We start from the raw sequence: 18,707 nt of genomic DNA, 5'->3' as shown, positions 1-18,707 counted from the left end.
TTCCTGGTAGATACTACTGGTTACGAGTCATTATTCCTGGTAGATACTACTGGTTATGATTCATTATTCCTGGTAGATACTACTGGTTATGATTCATTATTCCTGGTAGATACTACTGGTTACGATTCATTATTCCTGGTAGATACTACTGGTTACGAGTCATGATTCCTGGTAGATACTACTGGTTACGATTCATGATTCCTGGTAGATAATACGGGTTATGATTCATGATTCCTGGTAGATACTACTGGTTATGATTCATTATTCTGGACTACTGGTTATGATTCACTATTCTGGACGTCACAGACGACCAATTCTTATAGCTTTTAGCCGTACCCTTATACTCATTCTTCTCTGCTCCTCTGGGGATGTAGAGGTGAATCCAGGCCCTGCAGTGCCTGGCTCTACTCCTACTCCCCAGGCGCTCTCTTTTGATGACTTCTGTAACCGTAATAGCCTTGGTTTCATGCATGTTAACATTAGAAGCCCCCTCCCTAAGTTTGTTTTATTCACTGCTTTAGCACACTCTGCCAACCCGGATGTCCTAGCTGTGTCTGAATCTTGGCTTAGGAAGTCCACCAAAAACTCTGAAATCTTCATCCCTAACTACAACGTTTTCAGACAAGATAGAACGACCAAAGGGGGCGGTGTTGCAGAGATAGCCTGCAGAGCTCTGTCCTGCTATCCAGGTCTGTACCCAAACAATTTGAACTTCTACTTTTAAAAATCCACCTCTCCAAAAACAAGTCTCTCACCGTCGCCACCTGCTATAGACCCCCCTCGGCCACTAGCTCTGCTCTGGACACCATATGTGAACTGATTGCCCCCCTTCTATCTTCAGGGCTCGTCCTACTAGGTGACCTAAACTGGGACATGCTTAACACCCCAGCCATCCTACAATCCAAGCTTTGGACACCATATGTGAACTGATTGCCCCCCATCTATCTTCAGAGCTCGTCCTACTAGGTGACCTAAACTGGGACATGCTTAACACCCCAGCCATCCTACAATCCAAGCTTGATGCCCTCAATCTCACACAAATTATTAATGAACCCACCAATGCCGCAAACACTGGCACCCTCATAGATATCATCCTAACCAACGTGCCCTCTAATACACCTCTGCTGTTTTCAACCAAGATCTCAGCGATCACTGCCTCATTGCCTGCACCCGTAATGGTTCAGAGGTCAAACGCCCTCCACTCATCACTGTCAAACGCTCCCTGAAACATTTCAACGAGCAAGCCTTTCTAATCGACCTGGCCCTGGTATCCTGGAAAGATATTGACCTCATCCCGTCAGTAGAGGATGCCTGGTTATTTAAAAAAAATGCCTTCCTCACCATCTTAAATAAGCATGCCCCTTTCAAGAAATTTAGAACCAGGAACAGATATAGCCCTTGGTTCTCCCCAGACCTGACTGCCCTTAACCAACACAAAAATATCCTGTGGCGTTCTGCATTAGCATCGAACTGCCCCCGCGATATGCAACTTTTCAGAGAAGTTAGAAACCAATACACACAGGCAGTTAGAAACGCCAAGGCTAGCTTTTTCAAACAGAAATTTGCTTCCTGCAACTCAAACTCTAAAAAGTTCTGGGACACTGTAAAGTCCATGGAGAATAAGAACACCTCCTCCCAACTGCCCACTGCACTGAGGATAGGAAACTCTGTCACCACCGATAAGCCCACTATAATTGAGAATTTCAATAAGCATTTTTCTACGGCTGGCCATGCTTTCCACCTAACTACCCCTACTGCATTCAACAGCACTGCAGCCCCCACAGCTACTCGCCCAAGCCTCCCCCATTTCTCCTTCTCCCAAATCCATTCAGCTGATGTTCTGAAAGAGCTGCAAAATCTGGACTCCTACAAATCAGCTGGGCTTGACAATCTGGACCCTTTCTTTCTAAAATTATCTGCCGAAATTATTGCAACCCCTATTACTAGCCTGTTCAACCTCTCTTTCGTGTCGTCTGAGATTCCCATAGATTGGAAAGCAGCTGCTGTCATCCCCCTCTTCAAAGGAGGTGACACTCTTGACCCAAATTGCTACAGACCTATATCCATCCTACCCTGCCTTTCTAAGGTCTTCGAAAGCCAAGTCAACAAACAGATTACCGACCATTTCGAATCCCACCGCACCCTCTCCGCTATGTAATCTGGTTTCAGAGCTGGTCATGGGTGCACCTCAGCCACGCTCAAGGTCCTAAACAACATCGTAACCGACATCGATAAGAAACAATACTGTGCTCCCGTATTCATTGACCTGTCCAAAGCTTTTGACTCTGTTAATCACCACATCCTCATCGGCAGACTCAGTAGCCTTGGTTTCTCAAACGATTGCGTCGCCTGGTTCACCAACTACTTCTCTGATAGAGTTCAGTGTGTCAAATCGGAGGGCCTGCTGTCCGGACCTCTGGCAGTCTCTATGGGGGTACCACAGGGTTCAATTCTTGGGCCAACTCTTTTCTCTGTATACATCAATGATGTCGCTCTTGCTGCTGGTGAATCTCTGATCCACCTCTACGCAGACGACACCATTCTGTATACTTCTGGCCCTTCTTTGGACACTGTGTTAACAACCCTCCAGACGAGCTTCAATGCCATACAACTCTCCTTCCGTGGTCTCCAACTGCTCCTAAATACAAGTAAAACTAAATGCATGCTCTTCAACCGATCGCTGCCTGCACCTGCCCGCCCGTCCAGCATCACTTCTCTGGACGGTTCTGACTTAGAATTTGTGGATAACTACAAATACCTAGGTGTCTGGTTAGACTGTAAACTCTCCTTCCAGACTCACATCAATCATCTCCAATCCAAAGTTAAATCTAGAATTGGCTTCCTATTTCGCAACAAAGCATCCTTCACTCATGCTGCCAAACATACCCTCGTAAAACTGACCATCCTACCAATCCTCGACTTCGGCGATGTCATTTACAAAATAGCCTCCAATACCCTACTCAACAAGCTGGATGCAGTCTGTCACAGTGCCATCCGTTTTGTCACCAAAGCCCCATATACTACCCACCACTGCGACCTGTACGCTCTCGTTGGCTGGCCTTCGCTTCATAATCGTCGCCAAACACATTGGCTCCAGGTGATCTACAAGACCCTGCTAGGTAAAGTCCCCCCTTATCTCCGCTCACTGGTCACCATAGCAGCACCCACCTGTAGCACGCGCTCCAGCAGGTATATCTCTCTGGTCACCCCTAAAGCCAACTCCTCCTTTGGTCGTCTCTCCTTCCAGTTCTCTGCTGCCAATGACTGGAACGAACTACAAAAATCTCTGAAACTGGAAACACTTATCTCCCTCACTAGCTTTAAGCACCAGCTATCAGAGCAGCTCCCAGATCACTGCACCTGTACATAGCCCATCTATAATTTAGCCCAAACTACTACCTCTTCCCCTACTGTATTTATTTATTTTATTTATTATTTTGCTCCTTTGCACCATATTATTTATATTTTAACTTTGAACTTTCTTCAAATTATAATTCTACCATTCCAGTGTTTTACTTGCTATACTTTATTTACTTTGCCACCATGGCCTTTTTTTTGCCTTTACCTCCCTTATCTCACATCATTTGCTCACATTGTATATAGTCTTATTTTTGTCTGCTGTACCATTGATTGTATGTTGTTTTACTCCATGTGTAACTCTGTTTTTGTATGTTGTCGAACTGCTTTGCTTTATCTTGGCCAGGTCGCAATTGTAAATGAGAACTTGTTCTCAACTTGCCTACCTGGTTAAATAAAGGTGAAATAAAATAAATAAAAAAAATTCCTGGTAGATACTACTGGTTACGATTCATGATTCCTGGTAGATACTACGGGTTATGATTCATTATTCCTGGTAGATACTACTGGTTATGAATCATTATTCCTGGTAGATACTACTGGTTATGAATCATTATTCCTGGTAGATTCATTATTCCTGGTAGATACTGCTGGTTATGATTGCAGACAGAGTCCAGAGAATGGGATGGTGCAATATTGTATTAGTCATATTTTGATAAGGTGCATGCATGGGGATGTCCACGTCACCCAGAGATATGTCCATGCTGTAGAGATACACCTAGCGGAATGAAACTTTGCTGTTGTAGGCATAATACAGCAAGTGATATATATAGCTTACACTGGCAAACAAATCCATGACATTAGTTACCTAAATGTGAATTCAGCTGAGGAGTAATAGACAATGGAGACTTTTTTAATTTGAAAACGTGCAGGATTCCGGTTTCCCTGACTTCTGTTTTTTTTTGTCGTTGTATATACTGTGTTATGCTTGTTCGCGTAGCACTCACTCTTGTAGCACTCGCGTAGCACTCACTCACTCTTGTTCCTGTTTTTCCCGTAATTCCCATACTGCAGAAGGAGCCCCCTGTAGGAGTATTCAGGAAGGGGTATTCAAAAGGCCAGACTACTGCTGGTTTTCTGTTCTACCTGATCATTAAATTGCACACACCTGGTGTCCCAGGTCTAAATCAGTCCCTGATTAGAGGGGAAGCATGAAAAAATGCAGTAGAACTGGCTTGGACGTTCAGGTTTGAATTAAAAGGTCTTTAGCGTCTGTAAAGGTTGCACTCGCCTTCCATATAAACAAATTCTGCGCTGGGCCGCTAACTGACCTAGACTACACAGATTATAGCATCAGTAAACCACGTTGATGTCGTTCCACCCTGAGATGGACGTCAAAACACTTCTCTCTGTAGTGAGCAGACCTGCACAGTTTGTGTGTGTGTGTGTTCTGGAACGTACCCATAATGTTGAGCTGTACAGTGAAACAGGACTCCTTCTCCAAATGAGCCTCTGATTCACTTCTGTAATACGTCTCTGAACTTGTTGGAACGTACCCGTTGAGCTGTATGTAGTAAATATAGAATAGAATAGCTAGTACTTTATTGTTCGTCTTGCGAAGGAAATTAGTTTTACGGTTCCTCCAGGAACCTCAGATTCAGTCTGGAGTCCTATTGGTTGATCTGTTGTACTAGACAGGACCTGGCAGAGACAGGAGGGTGGTTGATCTGTTGTACTAGACAGGACCTGGCAGAGACAGGAGGGTGGTGGATCTGTGGTACTAGACAGGACCTGGCAGAGACAGGAGGGTGGTTGATCTGTTGTACTAGACAGGACCTGGCAGAGACAGGAGGGTGGTTGATCTGTGATACTAGACAGGACCTGGCAGAGACAGGAGGGTGGTTGATCTGTTGTTCTAGACAGGACCTGGCAGAGACAGGAGGGTGGTTGATCTGTTGTTCTAGACAGGACCTGACAGAGACAGGAGGGTGGCATGGCATTATCTAGCCTAGGAGCATGTTCCTCTGTAGAAGGGCAGGGTAGAAGTTAGAGCAGGCCTAAAGTCTTCCAAATGTTTCCCATCCCATTTTTTTTCAGCTTTTCGTGCACATTACATTTTTTTCTCGAGGCAAGCCGAAGTTCGGTAGCCGAAGTCTACGCTCCTTGTTGATGATTGGTCAACAGTAGAGATACTTCAATAAATTATTTGTTGTCATTAAACGAGAGACGACTCGTTTTCAGGCACATTTTTTAACTTGAGAAATACTGCACCAAACACCTTAGTTAGATGACTGATCAACTAAAACATCATCAGAAAAAAACATCAAAATGAATGACAGATTTCTTGAGTTATTTTAGATTCATTCTGACTCTTTTGAGGAAGTGAATACTGGCTACGGCGTCTCAAGATGGACAAACAGTACTAAGGGAGTATGCGAGGCACAGATTGTTCATTTCACCTAGCTGAGTTCTGCTAGGAGCAAACCGAACCTAGTATGTTGACTCCTTAAGGGTGGGGTTACTACAGGAGTACTGCAGCCTGTACGTAGTCCTAAAGCTGTTGTAGTCCTGTACGTAGTCCTAAAGCTGTTGTAGTCCTGTACGTAGTCCTAAAGCTGTTGTAGTCCTAAAGCTGTTGTAGTCCTAAAGCTGTTGTAGTCCTAAAGCTGTTGTCGTCCTGTACGTAGTCCTAAAGCTGTTGTAGTCCTGTACGTAGTCCTAAAGCTGTTGTAGTCCTGTACGTAGTCCTAAAGCTGTTGTAGTCCTGTACGTAGTCCTAAAGCTGTTGTAGTCCTGTACGTAGCCCTAAAGCTGTTGTAGTCCTGTACGTAGTCCTAAAGCTGTTGTAGTCCTAAAGCTGTTGTAGTCCTAAAGCTGTTGTAGTCCTAAAGCTGTTGTAGTCCTAAAGCTGTTGTAGTCCTGTACGTAGTGCTAAAGCTGTTGTAGTCCTAAAGCTGTTGTAGTCCTGCAGCATGTATGTAGTCCTAAAGCTGTTGTAGTCCTGCAGCATGTACGTAGTCCTAAAGCTGTTGTAAGCCTCCCTGTCCACTGGGTTAGCTGTTCAGAACATCCTGTGGGTTTAAATGCAATCTGTTTCTGTTTGGCTTGTTGGTTTGGTTTTACACAGACTTGCTCAGAAAGCCCTCTGGTCTGTGGTTTGCTTGCGCACTGTGTGGAGAGATGCGAGTGTCATAAATGACTCAACCTCCTGGGATCCTGAACCCCACACCCGTGCTTAGTGGGGGACACACGTTCACCCACCAACTGAGTGATTGGGATTGATTGAGAGAGACACAGTCTCTTTCCTGTGAGGAAGTTATGAGCTATCCTCATTGTTTGACCTCTAACCCTCATGTTGTTTGACCTCTAACCCTCATGTTGTTTGACCTTTAACCCTCATCGTGCTGTTTGACCTTTAACCCTCATCGTGCTGTTTGACCTCTAACCCTCATGTTGTTTGACCTCTAACCCTCATGTTGTTTGACCTTTAACCCTCATGTTGTTTGACCTTTAACCCTCATGTTGTTTGACCTTTAACCCTCATGTTGTTTGACCTCTAACCCTCATTGTGTTGTTTGACCTTTAACCCTCATCGTGTTGTTTGACCTTTAACCCTCATCGTGTTGTTTGACCTTTAACCCTCATCGTGTTGTTTGACCTTTAACCCTCATCGTGCTGTTTGACCTTTAACCCTCATCGTGCTGTTTGACCTTTAACCCTCATCGTGCTGTTTGACCTCTAACCCTCATGGTGTTGTTTGACCTCTAACCCTCATGGTGTTGTTTGAACTCTAACCCTCATCATGCTGTTTGACCTTTAACCCTCATCGTGCTGTTTGACCTTTAACCCTCATCGTGCTGTTTGACCTTTAACCCTCATGGTGTTTATCTCATTTCCAGGAGCCCATCAAGTCCCGGGCCCCACAGCTCCACCTGGAGTACAGGTTCTATAAACAGCTGGGGAGTTCAGGTGAGACAACAACACAGAATTATATTGATTCTCTGTAGTCATGAACACCAATGTAATGGATGTTTATTATCAGGAGAACTGTTACATGTATCCTCAACTAACCTGTGACCCCGCACATTGACTCTGTACCGGTACCCCCTGTATATAGCCTCCACATTGACTCTGTACCAGTAACCCCCTGTATATAGTCTCCACATTGACTCTGTACCGGTACCCCCTGTATATAGCCTCCACATTGACTCTGTACCGGTACCCCCTGTATATAGCCTCCACATTGACTTTGTACCGTAACACCCTGTATATAGCCTCCACATTGACTCTGTACCGTAACACCCTGTATATAGCCTCCACATTGAATCTGTACCGTAACACCCTGTATATAGCCTCCACATTGACTCTGTACCAGTAACCCCCTGTATATAGCCTCCACATTGACTCTGTACCGGTACCCCCTGTATATAGCTCGTTATTGTTATTTTGTGTTACTTTTTGAAGCTTTCCGGTACAGGGTCAATGTGCGGGGGCATCAGTTAGTGGAGGTAGTTGAGGTAATATAATGTAGGTAGGGGTAAAGTGACTAGGTAATCAGGATAGATAATAAACAGAGTAGCAGCAGTGTCAAAATGGAGGATATGGTGGGTACAATGTAAATAGTCCAGGTAGCCATTTGATTAAGTGTTCAGGAGTCTTATGGCTTGGGGGTAGAAGCTGTTAAGAAGCCTTTTGGTCTTAGATCAGTGGTTCCCAAACCTGTTATAGTCCCTTACCCCTTACCCCTTCAAACATTCAACCTCCAACTGTACCCCATCTAGCAGCAGGGTCAGCACACTCTCAAATGTTGTTTTTTGCCATCATTGTAAGTCTGCCACACACACACTATACGATACACTCATTGTTATGTTTAATAATAAATGTGAGTTTGTCTCAACCCGATTCGTGGGAAGTGACAAAGAGCTCTTATAGGACCAGGGCACAAATAATAATAATCAATAATTTTGCTCTTTATTTAACCATCTTACATATAAAACCTTATTTGTTGATTGAAAGTTGTAACTCACCACAGGTTAATGAGAAGGGAGTGCTTGATAGGATGCACATAACTCTGTAATGTTGGGTTGTATTGGAGAGAGTCTCAGTTTTAAATCATTTTCCACGCACAGTCTGTGCCTGTATTTAGTTCTCATGCTAGTGAGGGCCGAGAATCTACTCTCACATAGGTACGTGGTTGCAAAGGGCATCAGTGTCTTAACAGTGCGATTTGCCAAGGCAGGACACTCTGAGTGCAGCCCAATCCAGCAATCTGGCAGTGGCTTCTGATTTACATTTTACATTTTTTTTTATTTTTACATTTTAGTCATTTAGCAGACGCTCTTATCCAGAGCGACTTACAGTAGTGAATGCATACATTTCATTTCATGCATTTTTTTTTTTTTTGTACTGGCCCCCCATGGGAATCGAACCCACAACCCTGGCGTTGCACACACCATGCTGGCGTTGCAAACACCATGCTCTACCAACTGAGCCACAGGGAAGCTAAAATTACATTTTCACAGAACCCCTTGTTGCAATTTTGGTGAGTGGACTAGAGGCAGGCCATGAAAGGGACAACGAATCCAGTTGTTTGCGTCGTCCGTTTCGGGAAAGTACCTGGGTAATTGCGCACCCAACTCACTCAGGTGCTTCGCTATATCACATTTGACATTGTCCGTTAGCTTGAGTTCATTTGCACACAAAGAATCATATAATGATGGAAAGACCTGTGTGTTGTCCTTGTTAATGCAGACAGAGAAGAGCTCCAACTTCTTAATCAGCCTCAATTGTGTCCCGCACATTGAATATAGTTGCGGAGAGTCCCTGTAATCCTAGATTCAGATCATTCAGGTGAGAAAAAACATCACCCAGATAGGCCAGTCGTGTGAGAAACTCGTCATCATGCAAGTGGTCAGACAAGTGAAAATTATGGTCAGTAAAGAAAACTTTAAGCTCGTCTCTCAATTCAAAAAAATATGTCAATACTTTGCCCCTTGATAACCAGTGCACTTCTGTATGTTGTAAAAGCGTTACATGGTGCTGCCCATATCACTGCATAGTGCAGAAAATACACGAGAGTTCAGGGACCGTGCTTTAACAAAGTTAACCATTTTCACTGTAGTGTCCAAAACGTCTTTCAAGCTGTCAGGCATTCCCTTGGCAGCAAGAGCCTCTCGGTGGATGCTGCAGTGGACCCAAGTGGCGTCGGGAGCAACTGCTTGCACGCGCGTTACCACTCCACTATGTCTCCCTGTCATGGCTTTTGCGCCATAAGTACAGGTACCAACACGTTGACCACCAAAGTCCATTTGATGTCACAAAGCTGTCCAGTACTTAAAAAAATATCCTATCCTGTTGTCAGAAAAGGACGTCTTCCTTAATTGACGCCCCCATAAACGTAACGGAAATATTTTTTTCATTTTCTTTTTTACTTAAACTATTTTTAACGTCTTTGGGCTAGGGTCCCACCATGGCAACATCCGGTGAAATTGCAGAGCGCGAAATTCAAAATACAAAAATCGTAATATTAAACATTCATGAAAATACAAGTTTCTTACATCGTTTAAAAGCTTAACTTCTTGTTAATCCAACCGCGTTGTCAGATTTCAAAAAGGCTTTACTGCGAAAGCATACCATGCGATTATCTGAGGACAGCGCCCCACACCAAAATACTTTTCCAAACCAGCACAGGCGTCACAAAATCCCAAATAGTGATAAAATAAATCACTTACTTTTGAAGATTTTCCTCTGTTTGCAATCCCAATGGTCCCAGCTACACAACAAATAGTTGTTTTGTCCTTCTGTATATATCCCAAAAATGTCCTTGATTCAGTAATCCACTTGTTCAACATGCATACAAACAAATCCAAAAAGTTACCTGTAAAGTTTGTTAAAACAAGTCAAACAATGTTTCTAATTAATCCTCAGGTACTCTAATATCTAAATAAACAATACAATTTAAGACGGAGAATAGTATGTTCAATAGGGAAGATAAATAACGAAGAGCGCACACCTCATTCACACGCGCAACAAGAGTGCTTTTCTAATGAGAGACACCTTGGAAAAACTACAACTTCATTTTTCAAAAAACAAGCCTGAAAACCTTTCTAAAGACTGTTGATATCTAGTGGAAGCCATAGGAACTGCAACCTGGGAGGAATTCTTTTGAATATCCCATTTTACATTTACATTTTAGTAATTTAGCAGACGCTCTTATCCAGAGCGACTTACATTAGTGAATACATACATTTCATAAATTTTTTCCGCGTACTGGTCCCCCGTGGGAATCGAACCCACAACCCTGGCGTTGCAAACACCATGCTCTACCAACTGAGCCACACGGGACCACATACCATAGGAAACTTTACAGGCTTGCATTGAAATGGCCTATTCCGGATGGATTCTCCTCGGGTTGTCGCCTGCCATATCAGTTCTGTTATACTCACAGACATTATTTTAACAGTTTTGGAAACTTGCATATCATAGCATATCCATAACTATGCATATCCTAGCTTCTGGGCCTGAGTAACAGGCAGTTTACTTTGGGCACGTCAGTCATCCGGAATTCAGGATACTGCTCCCTAGCCTTACAAAGTTAATCAAATCAAAATCAAAGTTATTTATATAGCCTTTCTTACATCAGCTGATATCTCAAAGTGCTGTACAGAAACCCAGCCTAAAACCCCAAACAGCAAGCAATGCAGGTGTAGAAGCACGGTGGCTAGGAAAAACTACCTAGAAAGGCCAAAACCTAGGAAGAAACCTAGAGAGGAACCAGGCTATGACTAGGCAAGTCATTTAAGAACAAATTCTTATTTACAATGATAGTCTACCGGGGAACAGTTGGTTAACTGCCTTGTTCAGGAGCAGACCGACAGATTTTTACCTTGTCAGCTCGGAGATTGGATCCAGCAACCTTTCGGTTTTTTGTCTAATGCTCTAACCGCCAGGAGCTGTGCCAGGCCACGCCACATCTGTTGACTCATCCAGCTGTAACGCATAGAATTCACTGGCTTGTATGCAAAGCAGTAATTGTTTCGAAACATCTCCTGCCATGTCACTGGTGCGTCGTGAAACAGTGTTGTTTGAAGAAGGCATTGTCTGTGTCGTTTTTATGACCTTTTCCCCCAGCATTGTCCCAGTCATATCCATGGCAGCAGGAGGAATTAAGTCCTCCACAATAGTATGGGGCTTGCCTGTCCTAGCCACTCGGTAGCTCACCATATAAGACGCTTCTAGCTCCTTCTTATTAATGGTATCTGTTGCGTTTATAAATGTTTTACTACTCGAAAGTCATCTTAATTCCCTCTCAAAAAACTCCTGTGGCTTATTTTCCAAATGGGCATGTTTTGTTTCTAAATGTCTGCGCAAGAGTGAAGGTTTCATTGAGTTGTGAGAGAGTACTTTTGCACATATAACACCCTGTGGCTGAGGAAAGGCACTACTCACAATATAAGTGAACCCCAAATCAATGTAGTTCTCATTATATTTGCACCTCTTCGATGGTCCAACGTCCCTGTCTGTTGTTTGGTGCTTTCCCGGGTAAGGGGCAGTAGCTCTTCGGCTGCATCAGATTCACAACTGTCAGTGTCCATGCTAGCTGGGCTAACAACAAATGTAGAATTACTGATGCTAGCATTGGATGTGCTCGTGGAAGCAGAACCACTTGTGTCGTTGACAGATGCAGGTGTAGTACTGCTAGTAGTAGTAGTAGCAGTACTACCAGAAAAGCTGGTATGTGTCTCTATGGACGCGGGCCTTACTTTGTTTAACCATTTATCCATTTTCAAGCAAACGGAATGAGCAGCAGCTACGTTTGGCTACATACGAACCGTTAGTGGAATACCTGCGAGAGATTAACGGTTAATGTGATTGGATGTTAATTATTTGACTAGGCTACATGTACAGTTGAAGTCAGAAGTTTACATACACTTAGGTTGTAATTAAAGTCATTTAAAATTAAAACTCATTTTTCAACCACTCCACAAATTTCTTGTTAACAAACTATAGTTTTGGCAAGTCGGTTAGGACATCTACTTTGTGCATGACACAACAATTGTTTACAGACAGATTATTTCACTTATAATTCACTGTATCACAATTCCAGTGGGTCAGAAGTTTACATACACTAACTTGACTGTGCCTTTAAACAGCTTGGCAAAATTCCAGAAAATGATGTCATGAAAAAAACCTCACCAAAATGTATCGTCCCGTTGGCACCAAGAGGACTGGTGTTGGCTTTAAAGAGCAATAGCTCTTTAATATGTAATAATAATAATAATGTAATAATAATGTAATAATAATATAATAATATGCAATAATATGTGCAATAATGAATTGAGGCCAACACTCACTTGATTCTAAGTTATAATTGAAGCTTTGTTTTAATGTTTTTTTTGTGTGTTTTTTTTAAGCAATATGTCTTATTATAATCACACACTGTTATATGTTTTGCTTTTGCACCTTCAGTGTGTTTGTGAAACCATTCACTTTGTCACTAAACTGTGTCTCTGCAGAGGGCGTCCCCCAGGTGTTCTACTTCGGGCCCTGTGGGAAGTATAATGCCATGGTTCTGGAGCTGCTGGGACCCAGTCTGGAAGACCTGTTTGATCTGTGTGACAGAACCTTCTCCCTCAAGACCGTCCTCATGATCGCTATTCAGCTGGTACAAATACACAGACTCTTTATTCCATTTCATCTTTCTTTTCTCTCTCTCTCTCTCTCTCTCTGTCTCTGTCTCTGTCTCTCTCGTTCTGTCTCTGTCTCTGAATTGGTGTCTCTCCTTATCTCTCTCTCACTCCCATTGTTTTATATTTTTTACATTTTGTCAGGAAATGCAGCTCTGTCTCCGGTTCTGTTGTTGTGCTGTGGTTGCACAGCCTTTCCAATACAGGGAGCCAGGTTTTCCTGTGTCTACCCTTCTCAATGGCAAGGCTGTGCTCACTGAGCCTGTACTTTGTCAAGGTTTTTCTAAGGTTTTGCTCAGTAACCATGCTCAAATAGTTTGCCACGGTGTACTGTCGATTTAGGGCCAGATTGCACTGCATTTTGCTTTGTTTGTGCTTGTGTTTCCCAATAAGCAATGTAGTTTAGTTTTGACTGTGTTGTAATTTGGTTTATTCTGATTGATTGGATTTTCTGGTCCTGAGGTTTCAGTGTGTTAGTAGAACAGGTTCGTGAACTCAGCCCCAGGACCAGCTGGATGAGGGTCCTGAGGCTTCAGTGTGTTAGTAGAACAGGTTTGTGAACTCAGCCCCAGGACCAGCTGGATGAGGGGACTCTTTTCTTTGCTCAGCTCTTGGCATTGCAGGGCTTGGTAATGATATGAGAGGGGGTCACTGTATTTTAGATGTTTCCAAAAAATTATTTGCTCTTTTTTTAGTTATTATTAGTGGATATTGGCCTAATTCTGCCCTGCATGTATTGTTTGTAGTTTTCCTCTGGACATGTAGGATAATCTTACAGAACTCTGCATGCAGGGTTTCAATGGTGGTTGTCCCATTTGGTGAACTCTTGTTTTGCAAGTGGACCCCACACCTTAACCTCTGAATTGTAGAGACTAACACCACGGGATAAGGATTTTTCTAGAATAGTGGCCAATTCGATTATGTAAATATTGAAGAGTGCAGGGCTCAGATTGCAACCCTGGCGAAGTCCCCGCCCCTGGTTAAAGAATTCAGTTATTTTCTTGACAATTTTAATGCTGAACATATTGCCAGTATACATTGTTTTAATTATGTCACACCACTTTCAATAACTTTGTAGAATCAAATCAAATCAAATTTATTTTTATATAGCCCTTCGTACATCAGCTGATATTCTCAAAGTGCTGTACAGAAACCCAGCCTAAAACCCCAAACAGCAAGCAAAGCATGTGAAAGAAGCACGGTGGCTAGGAAAAACTCCCTAGGAAAAACTCCCTAGAAAGGCCAAAAACCTAGGAAGAAACCTAGAGAGGAACCAGGCTATGAGGGGTGGCCAGTCCTCTTCTGGCTGTGCAGGGTGGATATTATAACAGAACATGGTCAAGATGTTAAAATGTTCATAAATGACCAGCATGGTCAAATAATAATAACAATCATAGTAGTTGTCGAGGGTGCAACAAGCACGTCCGGTGAACAGGTCAGGGTTCCATAGCCGCAGGCAGAACAGTTGAAACTGGAGCAGCAGCACGGCCAGGTGGACTGGGGACAGCAAGGAGTCATCATACCAGGTAGTCCTGAGGCATGGCCCTAGGGCTCAGGTCCTCCGAGAGAAAGACAGAAAGAGAGAAAGAGAGAATTAGAGAGAGCATATTTAAATACACACAGGACACCGGATAAGACAAGAGAAATACTCCAGATGTAACAGACTGACCCTAGCCCCCGACACAAACTACTGCAGCATAAATACTGGAGGCTGAGACAGGAGGGATCAGAAGACACTGTGGCCCCATCCGATGATACCCCGGACAGGGCCAAACAGGCAGGATATAACCCCACCCACTTTGCCAAAGCACAGCCCCCACACCACTAGAGGGATGTCTCCAACCACCAACTTACCGTCCTAAGACAAGGCCGAGTATAGCCCACAACGATCTCCGCCATGGCACAACCCAAGGGGGGGCGCCAACCCAGACAGGAAGACCACGTCAGTGACTCAACCCACTCAAGTGACGCACCCCTCCCATGGACGGCATGGAAGAACACCAGTAAGCCAGTGACTCAGCCCCTGTAAAAGGGTTAGAGGCAGAGAATCCCAGTGGAAAGAGGGGAACCGGCAAGGCAGAGACAGCAAGGGCGGTTCGTTGCTCCAGCCTTTCCATTCACCTTCACACTCCTGGGCCAGACTATACTTAATCATAGGACCTACTGAAGAGATAAGTCTTCAGTAAAGACTTAAAGGTTGTGACTGAGTCTGCGTCTCTCACATTGGTAGGCAGACCATTCCATAAAAATGGAGCTCTATAGGAGAAAGCCCTACCTCCAGCCGTTTGCTTAGAAATTCTAGGGACAATTAGGAGGCCTGCGTCTTGTGACCGTAGCGTACGTGTAGGTATGTACGGCAGGACCAAATCGGAAAGATAGGTAGGAGCAAGCCCATGTAATGCTTTGTAGGTTAGCAGTAAAACCTTGAAATCAGCCCTTGCCTTAACAGGAAGCCAGTGTAGGGAGGCTAGCACTGGAGTAATATGATCACATTTTTGGGTTCTAGTCAGGATTCTAGCAGCCGTATTTAGCACTAACTGAAGTTTATTTAGTGCTTTATCCGGGTAGCCGGAAAGTAGAGCATTGCAGTAGTCCAGCCTAGAAGTAACAAAAGCATGGATTAATTTTTCTGCGTCATTTTTGGACAGAACATTTCTGATTTTTGCAATGTTACGTAGATGGAAAAAAGCTGTCCTTGAAACAGTCTTGATATGTTCTTCAAAAGAGAGATCAGGGTCCAGAGTAACGCCGAGGTCCTTCACAGTTTTATTTGAGACGACTGTACAACCATCCAGATTAATTGTCAGATTCAACAGAAGATCTCTTTGTTTCTTGGGACCTAGAACAAGCATCTCTGTTTTGTCTGAGTTTAAAAGTAGAAAGTTTGCAGCCATCCACTTCTTTATGTCTGAAACACAGGCTTCTAGCGAGGGCAATTTTGGGGCTTCACCATGTTTCATTGAAATGTACAGCTGTGTGTCGTCCGTAGAACAGTCCTGTATGCCAAATAAAATCAAATGCTTTTTGGAAATTGTGGTGGCTAATTTCCGCATTACCAAATGAGGAGTTACAAACACACCAGTCTGAGTTAAACTACATCTTTAATACTTAATTAAGATACTTTTGCAAAAGTTCTTGACCCCACTAATGCATTCTCTCGAATGAACCAGGAAGGTGATTACAGAATTGCTACAGGGATCTTTTATAGCAACGATACCCCCTTCAACGTACATTGACAAACCACAGATACTTAGTAACAGTTCACAAAGGTTAAGTTTTGTATGACAGATATCAATAAAACACATCAGACAGTAACTGCTATGTCAACAGGATTAATTGTATAGTCCAGTATCTGGTCCCCTTAGAACTGTCCCTCCCTGGTACGGTATTGAACAAAAACACCATTTCATCCAATGGCATATATCAATTGTCAACTCCAGATACTCCCATCTCAAGCAAACCCCCTCTTGACCCTACTCCTGGACAGGCTCACTGGGGAGTGAGCCTCTAGGCCATATATTATCACAGGATAAGTGTGAGATCTAAGAGAGGACATACAAGGGTCCATTTACTGCCATAATCCTCCCCACAATAAAGAAAAGGAGGGAGTGACTTGCTCACAGACATTGTGGAGACAAGTCATTGGTTCCCCATTAATCACGCATCCCTTCACATGGTTTAAGAAATAGGTAAAGAGACATTCACATGAAAAAGAGACATTCACATGAAGACAATATTTCATTCTGTCCTCCTCTCTTGCTGATATTCTGCAGAGCAACAGAGACAAGTAAAAGACAAGTCTGACCTCTTCCCCTCTCTGGGCCCCAAGTGTCTGAGCCCCAGCTAAGGGAAAATTGTAACTGAAACATTCCAGAGTCAAAGGACACTTTCTAATGACAAGTATCTCTCATAAGCATATTATACTAATAAAACATCTTAATTATCTATGTTACCCAACTAATTCTGATTCATCCACGACAAAATCGATAAAGCAAGCGTATATTTTGGTATTATTTTGGTGGACATGTTTATCTATCAGGGTGTGTAGGGTGTAAATATGATCAGTCCTGCGATGTTTTGGTATAAATCCAATTTGGCTTTTACTCAAGACATTGTGCTTATTAAGGAAGTTTAGAACTCTTACATTTATAATACTACAGAAAACCTTCCCCAGGTTACTGTTCACACAAATGCCTCTGTAATTGTTAGGGTCAAATGTGTCTCCGTTCTTAAAGGTTGGGGTTATGAGTCCTTGATTCCAGATGTCAGGGAAATAACCTACACTCAGGATCAAATTAAACAGTTTTAATATAGCCAATTTGAAATTTTGCACTAGTGAGTTTCATCATCTCATTTAGGATGAGGTCTGCATGCTTTTTTACATTTGAGAGCCTGAAGTTTCTTATAGAGCTCCTGGTCAGTAATTGGGGAGTCCAATGGATTTTGATTGTCTTTTATAGCTTTTTCTAATCCATTCAACTTCTCATGAATTTGGCGTTGTTCTGCATTTGTCAATTTGAACGGTGCGTTTTAAAATGGGTTGTCCATATGTCACCATTTTGTATCTCTAATTCCTCCAATTTTGCCAGAAGTTGTTTGTGTTTATGGACTCCTCAAATAGTGTCAGATGCTTGCTGTTGTACTGTGCTTTTTTGGTTCTGAGTGTACGTTTATAGAGTTTTAAAGTCTCACAGTAATGAAGGAGTAATTCACCATTATTTGGGTCTCTGTGCTTTTGGTTGGACAGTGTTCTAAGTTTTTTCCTTATAATTTTACAATCTGCATCAAACCAGTTGTCATTTCTGGTGTTTTTTAAAACAATTTTTTAATCAATTTCAGTTGTGCTTCTTTTGCTGTTTGCCTGAATATATAGTTAATGTTTTGTGTACTGATAGATTGATGTCGTTACTGTGATTGGATGTGGTATCCAGGAAGTTATCTAAGAGTGTATGGATATTTTGGTTCCAGGTTGCTTTCTGGTATTTTTCTGTGTTGTTTTGGGCCCCATCTGTATGAATGTCTGATGTTGTACAGCTTACTGGGCTGTGAATGTGTGTTTGTTTCCAGGTCTGTTCTTTTGAGGAACAACGTAATTTGGCTGTGATCAGACAGAGGTGTTAGTGGCTTGACAGTGAATGAGCTGAGAGAGAAAGGGTCAATGTCTGTAATCATATAGTCTACTGTACTGTGGCCAAGAGGTGAGCAGTAGGTGAATCTCTCCAAAGAGTAACCTACCATTTGACAAAGTACAGACCCAGGCTTCGACAGAGCTGCAACAGATCCCTTCCGTTTTTGTTGATGGTGCTGTCACTGTTGTTTCTATGGGGGAGATTAAGGCAGTTATGGACAGTATGGCCTGTAATAAAGCTGTCCCCTCGTGTGCTCATTAGATCAGGTAGTGTTCCTGTGCATCTGTGTCCCCACAGATGAGCACATTTCCCTGGGCCTGGAAATGGCACGTCTCTTCCTGAAGGCTGGGGAACATCTCCTCTGAGTAATATGTGGATTCTGAGGGGGGGATATATATTGCACAAAGGAACACATATTTTTCTGTCAGTTCAAGTTCTTGTTTCAGTTTTAACCAAATGTGATATTTACCAATTTTGAGGGGATCAATTAGATTTTTTATTTCGGATTAGTACCAAATGATCATTCCTCCAGAGTATCTGCCTCTATTGACAGAGCTGTGTTTCTGTGACGGCACAATTACCTCTCTGTAGCCTG

At 43.0% G+C, this 18,707-nt stretch overlaps 1 protein-coding gene across 4 annotated transcripts in view; it reads left to right on the top strand.

The window, feature by feature from the left end:
• The window catches only part of LOC106569837 (casein kinase I), a 57,408-nt gene that overhangs the window by 27,062 nt on the left and 11,639 nt on the right, over positions 1–18,707 (top strand). For all 4 annotated transcript variants that reach the window (XM_045694570.1, XM_045694568.1, XM_045694567.1 and 1 more), the window contains exons 3-4: positions 7,197–7,266; positions 12,813–12,961. In XM_045694570.1, the coding sequence (XP_045550526.1) occupies positions 7,197–7,266; positions 12,813–12,961 (219 nt within the window). The remainder of the gene's footprint in view (positions 1–7,196; positions 7,267–12,812; positions 12,962–18,707) is intronic.

Source organism: Salmo salar, chromosome ssa14, assembly GCF_905237065.1.
Source record: "Salmo salar chromosome ssa14, Ssal_v3.1, whole genome shotgun sequence".
Lineage (NCBI taxonomy): Eukaryota > Metazoa > Chordata > Actinopteri > Salmoniformes > Salmonidae > Salmo > Salmo salar.
Note: the sequence above shows the minus strand (reverse complement) of the source record. Positions and strands in the feature narration are given on the sequence as shown.